Source organism: Chelonia mydas, chromosome 8, assembly GCF_015237465.2.
Source record: "Chelonia mydas isolate rCheMyd1 chromosome 8, rCheMyd1.pri.v2, whole genome shotgun sequence".
NCBI classification, from domain to species: Eukaryota; Metazoa; Chordata; order Testudines; family Cheloniidae; genus Chelonia; species Chelonia mydas.
This window is the reverse complement of record NC_057854.1, coordinates 54,858,039-54,875,193: the sequence shown is the minus strand read 5'-3', so window position 1 is coordinate 54,875,193 and position 17,155 is coordinate 54,858,039. Positions and strand designations below refer to the sequence as shown.

Genomic DNA, 17,155 nt, shown 5'->3' with positions numbered 1-17,155 from the left:
GTTCTTTGGTTCCTTGCAATCTAGTAGTGGTGTGTTTGCGTACCTCTGAACACATGGGGCTTCAAAGGGGCCTCATTGTATCATTTTGATTCTTGACCACCATCCCCCTCACCCTGCAATAAGGTAGGATTCTTAGGTATACATTATTTCTTACATACCCACTCCTGAGAGCTGTAATGATACAGTCAGCACAGAAACGATGCAAGCATTCCTTTGTTGTCATGGTGTTTTTCAACATATCCAAACAAATGGGACACATCAGTTCACTGTGCAGGCTTCTAGGTGACACCACTATTTCCAGGCCATCAGTTATTGCTTCCTAATGGTCAAATATTAAAGTGAAATCATATTAATGGAGTTATTTACATAGAAATAATGTAATCTTTGTAAGAAAATTGCTAGAGAGATACTACACTGTAGAAAACACTTTAAAATAAAAGCAAACTAAGGTATATCATTTTATATTTGTAACTGTTGGATTGTTTATTTTGTTTTTCAATGTGTTACGATTTTAAATATGAAATTAGAGATTTTACCAAGCATCTTACAAAAAATACTTAACAAAATTAAACTGTCCTATGATTTATATAAGAAAAGGTATTACACTCTATTTTTATGGCAGTGCCTTGCACGAAATTAGCTTCTTAACCTGTATTACCTGAGGTGTTCTCTGTAATTCATATAAACTGAGCTCCCATGTTTTGCTTAAAGGTTGAGTTCCATTGGTCTGCACAGCCTGAGACATGGCTAGGAAAAAAGAGAAGAGGAGAAAAAATTACATAAACAATCATAAAACAAAAGCTTAAGTGTGTTTAACTGAAGCTAGAAGCAGATTCCCCTCTTCTTTAAATGGTAGTGCTGGTTCAGCATTTTCACAGAAACAGCAATCCCCAGATTCCCTGCAGATGCGTTTGCAACTTCTATTCTAAGAAGGAAGAAATGAGAAAAATGGTTCCTATAGGATGAAGAAAAGCCAGAATAAGCACCAAATGCCACTCTCTAATGGAGACGTGCAATCCCACTCATGTAACTGGAATAGTACAAGTGACACTAAGGGTGTTATTCAAACACCCACATCATGAAAGTCAGTTAAGGTTGCTAAGGGACAGTAACGTAAAACAAAACCACAAAACCTAGGAAGTACAGCATAAGAGCTGCACACATCACCCTATCACATACATATCCAAAAGACATTTAACACACACACTGTGGTTGAGTAGGGTTGACTTGCTAAGGGAATGGGCAGTCGCTAAAGTTACACGCAGACAACCTTAACTCTTCCCTCTGATGTGAGTGTTCCTATGGGAACAATCTATACGCCCACCTTCTCCTTTCCCCTCAAATCCTTACAGGAGGTTTTCATTCCTAACAAGTTTTAAAAAAATATTGATGCATGAAGACAGACGAGCTGGGTTTGGGGGCATTTAGAAAGTATGTTTCTAGCTTTTTGTTTCAATTATGAGCCCAATTCTTCTCACACCAGTGTAATTCCATTGGGTTCACCAGAATTACTTCTGATTTACAGTGGTGAAAGCATGAGGAGAATCAGCATTAGAAATGATAAGTCTCAGATAAGCAATATGCCTAAACCACTACTATCACTACTCTAGTTTCTCTCCTTATTTCTTATATTAATTGGGGGAGGGGTGTTAAGCCAACTCTCTCCAACAATGCATACTTGAAAAAAAGTTGAGCATAAAAGATGAATGAAAATAATTTAAGACTTTGCATTTCCGTAGCATTATCCACCCAAGGTTTTCAAAATGCTTCACATGGTCATGAGTCCACAGAAAAACAGGTGAAGGGATACCTCCTTTTCACAAAGGGGGAAGCAGCGGGACAGAGACATTTACATGGCTTGCACAACATTGCAGACTGGAGTCAAGTGTCAGATTTAGGAGTAGAACCCAAGTCATCTAACTCCCAATCAATCCCTGAGTTTTTAACCAGTAGACATGTATACGGCAATTATAGCCACACCGGAGAAAGTCTCACTTTAGCCTTATGCAAACTGTAAAGATCAAAATAATGTAAAAAGGAATGCAAAACGGTTTCTGGACAGAAAATAGTTAATTACGGGGGGCAGGAGGGGAGGAAGGAACACTCTCCAAAAAGAACGTGGAGTAATCTGGAAAGTTATTTTGGGAGAGTGTATGCATGGCTATTTCTGAATTAGGAGAATACAGTATGATGCAAAATTAGAATTGCAAATATCTGTACTAGAAGAGGAAAAAATGAAGTTTTTTCAGTTCACTTAAAAAAAAAAAAAATCTAAATGTGCACTTCCAAACCATCCCAACATGTAGCCAAGTTGCAGATCCTATTTTTGTATGACTACCAAGTGCATAACAGACAGTAATTACCAGATGAGAAATGTCAACTCCTCTGCCCCAAGGGAGGTTGAACAGGCTTAAGTAACGTTTTTGAGGAGGGTAGGGGGGGATGGGAAGGAAGAGATAAAAGAAGCAGCACAGTTTACTACTATGCCTGTTCATCTTAATCTTGGCCGTGGTGCTTGGAGCACATCTGTTACTACTGAAAAGGAATGGTCAAATGAAGACTAGTTCTCAGCAAGCCAAGTATTACACCTAAATAATAATTTGGGGTTGGAGAGATGGCAGAAGAATTGGGAAAATGATGATGATGGATTTAGGCTGTCAACTCCTGTTTTAGTAGCATAAAAAGCTATTTTCTATGGCACAAGGGACATGTTTCTCTGCATAGATCAAAGAAATAAAACATCCATTTAGTGCCCTAACAGACTACTGAAATTGACACGCTGCTAATAGCTAACTGCAGACTGTAACCTGCAAAATGAACACAAACTCAGAATCCAGCCAACCATTTGACTGTAGCGTCAGGGTCCTGAAGATTTATTTAACAGAGCACACACGTGCACACACATAGCCAGCAGCTTGTTCAGACTTCCACCCTCACTACTGAGTGTGCTGACAGAGCTGCGCTGATGCTGCAGCAATGGTGCAAGTTACTCACAGGATGGGGAGACCTAATGTGAACAGTAAGCATATTATTAACATTTATATCACTGTAGTGTCTTCAAACTCAGGCACATCAGGGCTCCAATGTGCTACACACTGTACAAACAGAGGAATAAGAGTTCCTGTCCCGAAATAGCTTTCCATCTTAAACTTCTAGAGTGCTAAACTGAGCTCACAACAGACTTTCATAGGTTCATAGATTTTTACGGCCAGTGTGTTCATTTCTTCTGACCTCCTGTGTAAAACAGGCCACAGAATTTCCTTGAATTCATTCATGCTTCAAGTACAATAGCTGTGGACCACCATACCAAAGCCTAAACAATAGTAATCCTTGCACTGTGACCTGAATCTCTTTAAACCTGGGGCTCTCTTGGACCAACAAGGAACGCATAGTCCAGAATCAAGAGCCTTCTGTTAGGTATTCCCAGCTGCCTGATATACAAAACTTTAGCCAGGGTCTGTCTGTAAGAGCAATCAAGCTGATCTCAACTGCCAGGGTGGTGAATAAGGAGAGAGGCAATGTCTAGTGTAGCCAGGGCCCAAACCATAAAGATCTTTGTAGATGATGACCAGCATTTTAAATTGTACCCAAAAATGAAGGTCAATGCAGATTATGGTGCACAGGTGTAACATGCTACATATATGAGACACCACTGAGTAAGCAAGCAGCCATGTTCTGCATAGCTGAGGTGTCTGAGAAGTCTTCATGATTAGATTGCTAGAGAGATTGAGAATGTTTCAATAATTTAGTCTGGAGGTGACAGAGGCCTGGCTAACTGAGAGCCGTGTCTAAAAGGAAATGCTGTTACCTCTTTGCCAAGAAAAGATGGGTTTGGTTGTTGGAGAAAGACGTGGTTTCTGCTGCTACATGGGAATCCAAGAGCACCTGGAGTGCAACTCCATCTACCCAAACAGGAATTGTAGCACCTCTGTGTGGCTTACAGTAGAGGCAACTGCCACAGCTACAATGGATATTTTCCTAACGGTTCTCCATACAGGAGGCCCAGGCAGTTTTTGTTCCCAGTTCTAAAGCCAGACTGAAAAGGGTCAGCTAACGAGAACTTCCTCACACTTGTACCTCTCCTCATACACCAAAAACTAGGGAGAGACAAGGTGGTGATTGTTGAGAATCTCTGTGATGGGATGACATTGACCCCGGGTTTAGGACTAGTAGTTTCCTATTGGAGAGATACTAGCATCTTTCCCACTCCTGAAGAGACGGGTTTTTGATCTTTACCAATTTTGCCTACTCTCAAACATGGCCTTCAAAATTGGTTTGCACCCTTTCTTATTTTGTGTTTTAGTTAAAAAAAACAGAGGTGGCCAGCACGTTTTTTTCCAGCTTGTTTTTTCACTGAAAATATCAAGAACGTTAGCCTGATCTCATCTGTTGTGGTTTTGCTGGAAGACTCCCTGGAAAGCTAGAGAACTTCCTCAGATCTTATTTGAAAGGGCTGAGGTATCCAATCTTTTACAAAGATCCTTCTGCCTTTCCTTTCCACCCCGTCCACCTGAATTAAAAAAAAATATCATTTTGTTTACACTCTGAATAAAAACCTGTTTCCCTTCTCAGTTTTCACTCTTTTTACTTATGATAAAAATCCTACCAAGAAGAGAGAATAAACTAAGGCCTGAATTTCAAGTGCAAAAAACAAAAAATATATATTGGGGGAGTGGCATCGGGGTGGTGGGATGGGGGCAGAAGAGAAGCAGTTTATGAAGTGACAGAAAACTGAAAAGTTCCATTAAAGAAAAAAGGGCACCTCCTTTCCTTTGCAAGTCACCTTTGAACTAGCACCCTCAATGATGTTCCGAGTTTAAATAGCCTCCCACATGCTTGTTACCACTTTTGTTTTGCTTTTTAATAAACTCATATGCAGTTCTAAAATACCATCACCATAGTATCTGGGTACCACAGTTTCACATATAGGCAGGATTTTTCAAGCTAAAATTAACAAAAAGCATGTGCTTTTGACAAAATTGTAAGAAGGGAAGGCTGTGAGGGGGAGAGAAAGTCAAATCTGAGTAAGCAGATCAATCATCTGAGATTCATAGATAGATAGATATTTAGGTCAGAAGGGACCATTATGATCATCTAGTCTGACCTCCTGCACAACGCAGGCCACAGAATCTCACCCACCACTCCTGCAACTACTACTACTTTTCAGAGTAACTAATAACAAGGGATATGATTTACATAGATATCCTTCTGACTCCTATCTGCTCATTACTGACGTCAGAGTCACTAGAACACCTCAGACGTCAAGAATTATAACATTCATAAACCAGTCGGAGAACACTTCAATCTCTCTGGTCACCCGATCTCTGACCTAAAAGTCGCAATATTACAACAAAAAGACTTCAAAAAACAGACTCCAGTGAGAGACTGCTGAATTGGAATTAATTTGCAAACTGGATACAGTTAACTCAGGCTTGAATAGCGATTGGGAGTGGATGAGTCATTACACAAAGTAAAGCTATTTTCCCCCCCCCCGCCCCACTGTTCCTCAGATGTTCTTGTTAACTGCTGGAAATGGCCCACCTTGATTATCACTATAAAAGGTTTTCTTCCCCCCCGCCCCCGCGCTCTCCTGCTGGTAATACCTCATCTTAAGTGATCACTCTCCTTACAGTGCGTATGATAACACCCATTTTTTTCATGTTCTGTGTGTATATAAATCTCCTCACTATATTTTCCACTGAATGCATCCGATGAAGTGAGCTGCAGCTCACGAAAGCTTATGCTCAAATAAATTGGTTAGTCTCTAAGGTGCCACAAGTACTCTTTTTCTTTTTGTGAATACAGACTAACACGGCTGCTACTCTGAAACCTGTCATTATGCAAGGCACTGCATTTAGCCATATGGAGTGGAAATCTACCAACTTCATGAAAAAACTCATACAGATACAGACAGACATCATCTTCCTTTCCAAATGTAAACAGATAGACATCATACCAAAAGGACTGAAGGTAAAAAATCCATTACAATCTACATACCACACAAACTATGCTGACAGCTTGTGCCACACGCTCTCAAAGAAACTGCGGAACCACCTGATCAACATCCTCTACAGCAAACAGGGAAAGATTAAGAATGAGCTCTCAAAACTGGATACTCTCATAAAAAACCAACCTTCCACACAAACTTCCTCATGGCTGGACTTTACAAAAACTAGACAAGACATTTACAACACACACTTTGCTTCTCTACAAAAGAAAAAGGACACTAAACTATCTAAACTACTACATGCCACAAGAGGCCACAGCAATGGTTCCCTTAACCCACCCAGCAATATTGTTAATCTATCCAACCATACTCTTAGGACAGATTCTTCTGCTGGGCTATCTCAGGGCCTCTCCTTCTGCCCCTCCACCCCCACGAACATGATACAGTTCTGTGGTGACCTAGAATCCTATTTTCGACGTCTCCGACTCAAGGAATATTTCCAACACACCTCTGAACAACATACGAATCCACAGAGACCTTCCTACCAACACTACAAAAAGAAGGATTCTAGGTGGACTCCTCCTGAAGGTCGAAACAGATTGGATTTCTACACAGAGTGCTTCCGCCGACGTGCACGAGCTGAAATTGTGGAAAAGCAGCATTACTTGCCCCATAACCTCAGCCGTGCAGAACACAATGCCATCCACAGCCTCAGAAACAACTCTGACATCATAATCAAAAAGGCTGATAGAGGAGGTGCTGTCATCATCATGAATAGGTCGGAATATGAACAAGAGGCTGCTCGGCAGCTCTCCAACACCACTTTCTACAAGCCATTACCCTCTGATCCCACGGAGGGTTACCAAAAGAAACTACAGCATTTGCTCAAGAAACTCCCTGAAAAAGCACAAGAACAAATCCGCACAGACACACCCCTGGAACCCCGACCTGGAGTATTCTATCTGCTACCCACACAGCTGCTACTCAAACTAGAACACCTGCAACCATTCTGAATGGCTCAGACTTCAAACTCAGGGCAGTTGTAAGTATAAACTTTTTAAATTACAGAGTATGCTTTGATAGTGGTATTCATGCAATAGCTGACTCCAGTAAACCCAAAATCCAGAAGAAGGGATTAGTAATTTGAGAACAAGTAGTGCTGGAAGCCTGTTTAATTTTCATTTCCTGTCCCCCAATTTGATATGGCATTCATTTCTTTTTTCGATACATGATCCCAGCACATCTAAACCAACACACAATATTTACTGCTCTTTATGGGCAAAGGAAAAGGAATGCTGCCCCTCCTTTGCACAACATTTCCCACAGAATATCTATAACACAAAACTTGACCATTATCAAATGGTGAAATTGACAGTAGAATACAAACTAATGTCTGTTTAAATACTATACCATCTGTTAGTGAGATTTGCCTGGTTGCCTCCTCTACATCTTTTACCAAATACCATAAAAGGCAGAACGGGGGGGGTGGGAGGGGGGGGAAAGAGAACCTGTTATGAGATTACAATAATTTAGGTAGACTTTAGGGCCAGAAGGGTCCATCATGGTCATCTAGTCTGTTCTTCTGTACATTGCAGGCCAGAGAACTTCACCCACACACTCCTGTAATAGGCCCATAACCTCTGGCTGAGTTACTGAAGTCCCCAAATCTTGATTTAAAGACGTAAAGTAATTGAGAATCCATCGTTTACTCTAGTTCAAACCAGCAAGTGACCCATGCTACACGCTGCAGAGGAAGGCAAAAAAAAACCTGAGTCTCTGTGAATCTGACCTGGGGGAATATTCCTTCCTGACCCCTAATATAGCTATTTGTTAGACCCTGAGCACATGGGCAAAACCCACCAGACAGACACCTGCAAAAGAATTGTAACTAGTAATTCAGAGCCCTCCCCTTCTAGAGTCCCATCTATAGCCATTAGAGATTCCCTGAACGTATATGCCAGTTTAGAATATTTCTGAGCATTTTGCCAACATTTCCTTGCATCACTACAGCACTTATTTCAAAAGAAGGTTGCTGTTATTTTAAAGGACCTTCAGAAATGCTCTCAGTTCTAGCTGGATAAAGTTTGGTTATGGAATACAAAAGAATCAAATTTATCCAGCTAGAATCTAAAGAGCAACCTACAGACTAAGCAAACAGCACTATATCACTTTACATTTTGGAAGTTTTATCTTCACATACGTATGCGTGAGTGGAGTTATTACTTCTACTGTGTGCAGCTCATTTTCTGTAGAAATTCTCCACTCCCTCTAACCAGAGTAAGATTCCTGCTTGCCAATGCCAAGCACATTTTCCAAGGCCTGCAGTGAAGTACACTTAGGTAAATAATTAAGCATAATCACCTCCTTTTTGAAAGGTTTATTATTATTATTATTAATTACATAAAAACAAAAAGCAGCATTAAAATACAAACCAGCAATTGTTTATTCAGAACAAAAATTAAAATTAGATATTTGAACATTCAAATGAAGAAAAAAAGTAGGCCTTCTTTTGGAAAACAAGTCTTCAATATAGCTTTATTTTTAAAAATTGGGAGAATCTTCCATTAAAAGCAGTATCTGAGTCTACTTGCTCTGGAAGCTTAATAGGAATAAACTTTAATTAACAAGACAATTTATTTCATTTTACTCTCTTGGACTGATACTGTAGTTTCATTCTATTAGGGATAGAGTGTAAGTTTGGATACAATAAGACTTTCACCCAAACCTATACCCAATTCAAAATAGTCAGATAATTAGTTCCCGGCTGGGACTAGAGTTAAAATTGCTAAAATACTGCACCCCACCCCCACCCCAAAGAAAAGGTTTCAAGCAAAAAAACAAACAAATAAAGGTTGTTCCCATTCCATTTTTGCCCGGATGCATCAGAAGTTTTATGAGAGAATTTGTTCTCATGGGATTGGCAGACCAATTATTATTTTACATGCAGTTGATGGATTTTTGCAGTGTGGTACTGTTTATCTGACACAAGAGGAGATTTCAGATAGATAATAGTTGTTCCACAGTGCTTTCCTTCCAGGATCGGAGCATAGTGTTGGGAGGTACTGTGTCAAATAACTGGAGTCCCGGACTGCGAGTCAAGGGACCAGGGTTCTGGTCCTGTTTCTGCCACTAACTTTTTCTGTGATTTTGGCAAGGTCACTTCACATCTTTATGCCTCCATTCCCACAACCTTTGTATGTCTTGTTTGTTTAGATCAGGGTCAGCAACCTTTCAGAAGTGGTGTGCCGAGTCTTCATTTATTCGCTCTAATTTAAGGTTTCACGTGCCAGTAATACATTTTAACGTTTTCAGAAGGTCTCTTTCTATAAGTCTATAATATATAACTAAACTATTGTTGTATGTAAAGTAAATAAGGTTTTTAAAATGTTTAAGAAACTTCATTTAAAATTAAATTAAAATGCAGAGCCCTCCAGACCGGTGGCCAGCACCCAGGCAGTGAGTGCCACTGAAAATCAGCTCGTGTGCCACCCTTGGCACGCATGCCATAGGTTGTCTACCCCTGGTTTAGATAGTTAACTCTTTGGAGCACAAACTATCTTTTGCTACGTTTGTATTTTGCCTACCACAATGAGATCCTGATCTCAGTGGGGGACTTGGTGCTTTTTAATACAAGTTAATAGAGCCCGACAGACTTGGGGAAAATAAACAAACTAAAGCTTACTTTATTCAGTAGGTCAGCTTCTCTCTTCCAGTACCAGAATTTGATGTCATATAAAGTGCGGTGAATCAAGTTCTACTGAATCAAAGAAAATTGAGTTTTAGCATTAAAAAAGTCAGCAAAGAGAAGTACAGACCAAGTTTCAAATGGGTCCCAAAAACCTTCCTTCCAATTTGGATCAACTGAAAACCTTTCACATAAAGTAACCCCAACTGTCAAAGTTCCCATTTAGCACTATGATTAAACGAATATGCACTGACTGTTGGAGCTTGTCTTCACTACAAAGTTTTACTGTGTTTGTAAATTGTGTTCAGAACCACATCAGCTAAGATGTTTGGTCATACTTAGCTGACAAAGTGAGGAGTATGTTAGTCAGCATAGACTAGGACTAATCATGTAAACTAATAAGATTCTTCACAATCATGTTCCAACACAGTAACATTGTGTAGTCCAGATCACCCCTCAGTTGCAAGATTTCAGGCTCCAGTCTCTCAAACTAGAGCAACTAGATAGCAATATAAATGATTTGACATCCATCCTAACATTTTATTAAAATGACTCCCAGGGATTTGAGATGTGGAATCATATTGTGAGACACCGACATTAAACCATGATTATGGAAGCTACCAAGTTGGAGGAAAAAGAAAAGGAGTACTTGTGGCACCTTAGAGACTAACAAATTTATTAGAGCATAAGCTTTCGTGAGCTACAGCTCACTTCATCGGATGCATCGGATGTTGAAGGAGAAAGTAGTTAAGGACATTGAGGTTAATGGTAATTGGGACAAAATACAACATGGTTTTACAAAAGGTAGATTGGGGGGGAGGGATAGCTCAGTGGTTTGAGCATTGGCCTGCTAAACCCAGGGTTGTGAGTGCAATCCTTGAGGGGGCCATTTAGAGATTGGGGGCAAAAATTGGGGATTGGTCCTGCTTTGAGCAGGGGGTTGGACTAGATGACCTCCTGATGTCCCTTCCAACCCTGATATTCTATGATTCTATGTCAAACCAACATGATCTCCTTCTTTGAGAAGGTAACAGATTTATTAGACAAAGGAAACACAGTGGATCTAATTTACCTCAGTTTCAGTAAGGCATTTGATATGGTTCCACATGGGGAATTATTAGCTAAATTGGAAAAGATGGGGATCAATATGAAAATTGAAAGGCGGATAAGGAACTAGTCAAAGGAGAGACTACAATGGGTTACACTGAAAGGTGAACTGTCAGGCTGGAAGGAGGTTACTAGTGGAGGTTCCTGAGGGATTGGTTTTGGGACCAATCTTTTTATTGCTGATGTTGGCACAAAAAGCGGGAATGTGCTAATAAAGTTTGCGGATGACAGAAAGCTGGGAGGTACTGCCAATAGAGAGAAGGACTGGGTTATCACACAGGAAGATCTGGATGACCTTGTAAACTGGAGTAATAGTAATAGGATGAAATTTAATAGTGGAAAGTGCAAGGTCATGCATTTAGGGATTAAGAACAAGAATTTTTGTTATAAACTGGGGATGCATCACTTGGAAGTAACAGAGGAGGAGAAGGACCTTGGAGTATTGGTTGATCACAGGATGACTATGAGCTGCCAATGTGATATGGCCGTGAAAAAAGCTAATGCAGTCTTGGGATGCATCAGGAGAGGTATTTCCAATAGAGATAAGGAGGTGTTAGTACCGTTACACAAGGCACTGGTGAGACCTCACCTGGAATACTGTGTGCAGTTCTGGTCTCCCATGTTTAAGAAAGATGAATTCAAACTGGAACAGGTACAGAGAAAGGCTACTAGGATGATCCGAGGAATGGAAAACCTGTGTTATGAAAGGAGACTTAAAGAGCTTGGCTTGTTTAGCCTAACCAAAAGAAGGCTGAGAGGATATATGATTGCTCTCAATAAATATATCAGAGGGATAAATACTACGGAGGGAGAAGAATTATTTAAGCTCAGTACCAATGTAGACACAAGAACAAGTGGATATAAACTGGCCATCAGGAAGTTTAGACTTGAAATTAGATGAAGGTTTTTAATCATCAGAGAGGAGTGAAGTTCTGGAACTGCCTTCCAAGTGAAGCAGTGGGGGCAAAAGACATATCTGGCTTCACAACTAAGCTTCATAAGTTTATAGAAGGGATGATATGATGGGATAGCCTAATTCTGGCAATTAATTGATCTTCAACTATTAGCAGTAGATATGCCCAATGGCCTGTGATGGGATGTCAGATAGCGTGGGATCTGAGTTAATACAGAGAATTCTTTCCTGGATGTCTGGCTGGTGAGTCTTGCCCACATGCTCAGGGTTTAGCTGATTGCCATATTTGGGGTCAGAAAGGAATTTTCCTCCAGGGCAGTTTGGCAGAGGCCCTGGGGTTTTTTTGCCTTCCTCTGCAGCGTGGGGCACGGGTCACTTGCTGGAGGAATCTCTGCACCTTGACGTCTTTAAACCACGATTTGAGGACTTCAATAGCTCAGAGGTTTGTTACTGGAGTGGGTGGGTGACATTCTGTGGCATGCTTTGTGCAGGAGGTCAGACTAGGAGATCATAATGGTCCCTTCTGACCTTAAACCCTTATGTTTAAGGTCAGAATTCTATGATTCTAAGAGGCACATTCACTACAGAAGTAGCTGCTGGTAGACACAGCAACAGAAATTCAGAACTCCATCAGTGTCCAAATATAAAACTTCTGTTGAATACACATTGTGTATGATATGCAGTATTCCATGTGACAGGTTGGGATTCTATGGTCAGCCATGGTAACCAAACTGCACTGGAATGTTTTGACTTCTAACATGTAACTTTAAACCAATACACTTATTCAGCGCTATGAACAAACCACTCTTCTAAGTGCAATAAATTCTTTGTCATCCTTTACAAATATTCCTCTTAACATAGGAGACCACCTCAGTCCCAGCGGCTTTGTCAACATTAGTAATTTTTTATTTTTTTTTAAAAGCTCTCCTCAGCACGCTTCTAGCAGTACAGTTTCACTGTTGGTGGCATTGCTCAGTGTGCTAATGTAGGGAAGGCCACCAAGGTTTATCTTAGGCCTAGTCTACAGTACACGCTTATTTCGGAATTAGCCGAGTTAATTCAAAATAAAACTGATTCCGTCCACACAACCAAACCGTTATTTTCGATTTAAAGGACTCTTTAATCAGATTTCTGCACTCCATCTCGGCAAGTGGAGTAGTGCTAAAATCGAGATCTCAGTTCTGGGATACAGGTACTGTGGACCCAATTCGACGTTATTGGCCTCCGGGAACTATCCCAGAATGCTCCCGTGACCACTCTGGACAACACTCTCAACTCCGATGCACTAGCCAGGTAGGCAGTAAAAGCCCCAGGAACTTTTAAATTTCATTTCCTGTTTGGTCACCATCAGCACAGTCCACCATCACAGGCGACCATGAAGAGTCCACCATCACAAGAGACCACACAGTCCCGGATTCGCAGACAAGTTCCAGCATGGTCCAAACGGGAGGTAACCCGTTGCATGTTGGGAAGACAAATCCGTTATGGCAGAAGTACGTTCCAAGAAAAGAAACGCAAATATGTACGCTAAAGTATCCAGGGCCATGACGGAAAGAGACTACTCCAGGGACACAGAGCAGTGTTGTACAAAAATCAAGGCGCTCAGGCAAACGTACCAAAAAGCCAGGGATGCGAACGGGCACTCTGGGTCACAGCCCCATACATGCCGCTTCTACCGTGAGCTGCATGCAATTATGGGGGGGTGACGCCACCACCACCCCACCACTGTCCGTGCACACTGCAAGGGGGAGGTTGTACAGAGCGAGGAGGATGAGTTATTGGAAGATGAAGAGGATGACGACAGTGCACAGGCGGCAAGCGGGAAATCCGTTTTCCCCCCTAGCCAGAAACTATTCTTAATGCTGGACCCAATAGCCTCCCCCGACTCCAAATGCAGGCTCCCGGACCATGACGCTGGAGAAGGCATTTCTGGTGAGTGAGAGCCTGATCGGAGCCACACAGTGGGGGGAAACCCAGCCATGCTGGGCTGTTCGCGTTTAGTTTAAAGGGCTCATCCCTGCTCAGAGCCTCATCAGAGCCACACGGTGGGTGTGGGGAGGGGGGTGTTGTGTGAAGAGATCACCCCAGAGAGCCTGCAGGTCCTCCTTTTATATGGCAAACCCACCAGGTATTGCGTACTATGGGAAAGGGGGCCTGGCAATTTGAAAGCATTAAAACGAATGCAGAAGCAGCAGAACCCTGTGTGCCCCTAGGGCTTACCATGGCTGCCTGCAAGCTGAATTCTGTTGCCCAGCCGCGTGTGATGGCTTACTCATATCAAAGTGACAGGCACTTCAGTATAAGAAGCAAAATGTGACCTTGTACAGAAAGAACATGTGCTGTGTACTATGAATTGCCTGTTTCGCTGAGATAATGTCCCCTTTATTCTCTAAAACATATCGTTCAAAATACTATCCTCCCTTTTTCTCCTCCCGCAGGTGCAAATGTTTCAACACGGCCCCTATCTACTCCATCCCAGAGGCTGGTCCAGGTTAGAAGGCGGAAAAAACGAACTCGGGACGACATGTTCACCGAGCTCATGCAGTCCTCTCGCACTGATAGGGACCAGATGAATACATGGAGGCAAACAATTGCAGAGTCCCGTAAAACGTTAAATGAACACGAAGAGAGGAGGGACGCACGCGATGAGAGCAGGCAGGATGCTATGGTCAAGCTCATGGGGGAGCAAACTGACATGCTCTGCTATATGGTGGATCTAATGTAGGAAAGGCAACAAGACCACAGACTGCCGCTGCAGCCCCTCTATAACTGCTCTCCCTCCCCCACAAGTTCCATAGCCCAGATGCCCAAGAACATGGGGGGGGGGAGGCTACGGGGACCCACAGACTCAACCCCAGAGGATTGCACAAGCTAGCAGAAAGCTGGCATATCCGAAATTTTTATTTGGTTTCTGGACTTGTCCTTCTCTCCTCCTCCACCCCCCTCCCCCAATATCCCCCCCCCCCCCCCCGATCTACCTTCTGATTTCTCTCAATGTGTTGTGCAACAAATAAAGAACGGGTTTTAAACAATTGTGACATTATTTCCTTTCATATATATATAGGGGGCGGGTAACTTCAAGAGAAACAAACAACTGTCACACCGTACTCTGGGCAGTCACGAAACTGGCTTTCAAAGCTTATCTGATGCGCAGCGTGCCCTGATGCGCTCTTCTAATCGCCCTGTTGTCTGGCTGTGCGAAATTGCCTCAACCTCCCACCCTGCCATAAACGTCTCCCCCTTACTCTCACAGATATTGTGGAGCACACAACAAGCAGCAATTACAATTGGAATATTGGTTATGCTGAGATCTAACCGAGTTAGTACACTGTGCCAGCGAGCTTTCAAACGTCCAAAAGCACATTCTACCACCATTCTGCACTTGCTCAGCCTACAGTTGAACTGCTCCTTACTACTGTCCAGGGTGCCTGTGTACGGCTTCATGAGCCATGGCATTAAGGGGTAGGCTGGGTCCCCGAGGATAACTATAGGCATTTCAACATCCCCAACAGTAATTTTCTGGTCTGGGAAGTAAGTTCCTTCCTGCAGCTGTTCAAACAAACCAGAGTTCCTGAAGATGCGAGGGTCATGCACCTTTCCCAGCCATCCCACGCTGATGTCAGTGAACTGTCCCTTGTGATCCACCAGCGCTTGCAGCACCATGGAAAATTACCCCTTGCGGTTTATGTACTGGCCACCCCAGTATGCCGGGGCCAAGATAGGGGTATGCGTTCCGTCTATTGCCCCGCCGCAGTCAGTGAACCCCAGCGCATTAAAGCCATCCACAATGGTCTGCACATTTCCCAAAGTCACTACACTTGATAGCAGCTGGTCAATGATTGCGTTGGCTACTTGCAGCACAGCAGCCCCCACAGTAGATTTGCCCACTCCAAACTGATTCCCGACTGACTGGTAGCTATCAGGCGTTGCAAGCTTCCACAGGGCTATGGCCACTCGCTTCTCAACTGTGAGGGCTGCTCTCATTTTGGTGTCTTTGCGCTTCAGGGCAGGGGACAGCAAGTAACAAAGTTCCATGAAAGTGGCCCTACGCATAAGAAAGTTTTGCAGCCACTGAGAATCATCCCATACCTGAAACACTATGCGGTCCCACCAGTCTGTGCTTGTTTCCCGGGCCCAGAATCGGCGTTCCACAGCATGAACCTGGCCCAACGCCACCATGATCTCCCAATCACCACATGCCGTGCTTCTAGGAACGTCTGTGTCCATGTCCTCATCACTATCGTAATCACGCTGTCATTGCTTCCTTGCCTGGTTTTGCAGGTACTGCACATACTGCTGGATAATGCACGAGGTATTTGCAATAGTCAAAACTGCAGCAGAGATCTGAGCGGGCTCCATGCTTGCCGCGCTATGGCGCCTGCATGGGTAATCCTGGAAAAAGGGCACAAAACGTAGGAGAGCAGAGTGACAGCGAAAGAGGTGCCGTTCGGTTCACGATAGCCGAAAAAAGGCAGGAAATGGTTGTCTTCTGTAGCTTTCACGGAGGCGGGAGCCCAGGACAGATAAAATGGAGAAGCTCGGTAGCGCGGCAAGAGCAGGAGAGCAGAGTTGGAGGTGGAAGCTGTGCTGCTCGGTTCACGATGGCCGAGCAGAGTTGGCAGCGGAAGCAGTCGATGAGGAAGAGAAAGAGTAGATACTTATAGAGATTATATAGAAAGACTAGAGATAATGTGAGGTGGATTCATAGTAGCAGGAGAGCAGCGGTGCACCGTACTGCACCATCTGCTGAAAGCAGTTTGGCATCTGCACGCCAAAAAGGCGCAAAACGATTGTCTGCCGTAGCTTTCACGGCAGGAGGAGCAACTGATGACACACACCCAGAAACACTCGCAATAATGTTTTTCCCCATCATCCACTGGGAGCTTAACCCAGAATTCCAGTGGGCGACGGGGACTGCTGGAACTGTGGGATAGCTACGCCCAGTGCACCGCTCGGACATTCGATGCTAGCCTTGGTGCTATGGACGCACTCAGCCGAATACACGCGCTTTCGTAGGGACACACAAGACCAAATGTGTAAAATTGCTTCCAAAAATTCAAATAGAATAATTTCGAAATAATTTCATACTGTAGACGTACCCTAAGACAATATGATTTTAAAAGACTGAATTAATACCATATGACTAATCTCTGGCCATGGCCAGAAAATTTTTAAATGGCTACGGGGTGGCCAACCTGAGCCTGAGAAGGAGCCAGAACTTATCAATGTACATTGCTAGAGAGCCACTGTAATACATCAGCAGCCCCTTATCAGTGCCCCCCAAACTACTCCCAGCGCCTCCCACCCACCAGCAGCCTCGCCAATCAGCGCCTCCCTCTCCCTCCCCCACCTCCCGATCAGCTGTTTTGTGGAGTGCAGGAGGCTCGGTGGGAGCGAGGGCACGGCAAACTCAGGGGAGGAGATGGGAAGGGATGGAGTGGGGGCAGGGCCTGTGGCAGAGCCAGAGGTTGAGCAGTGAGCACCCCCCAGCACATTGGAAAGT

At 43.2% G+C, this 17,155-nt stretch overlaps 1 protein-coding gene across 6 annotated transcripts in view; it reads right to left on the bottom strand.

Annotated features, from left to right (window-relative positions):
* RNF2 (ring finger protein 2) overlaps nt 1–17,155 on the bottom strand; it is a 58,231-nt gene that overhangs the window by 17,975 nt on the left and 23,101 nt on the right. For 2 of the 6 annotated variants that reach the window (XM_037907908.2, XM_007056701.4), the window contains exons 2-3: nt 659–747; nt 159–319 (exon numbers count right to left, since the gene is read on the bottom strand). In XM_037907908.2, the coding sequence (XP_037763836.1) occupies nt 159–319; nt 659–745 (248 nt within the window). In that variant the 5' untranslated portion in view covers nt 746–747. Of the gene's footprint in view, nt 1–158; nt 320–658; nt 748–8,147; nt 8,167–9,629; nt 9,705–15,741; nt 16,338–17,155 lie in introns of those variants that run through there. The other 4 variants (XM_043553096.1, XM_027819104.3, XM_027819102.3 and 1 more) reach the window with 4 other exon arrangements.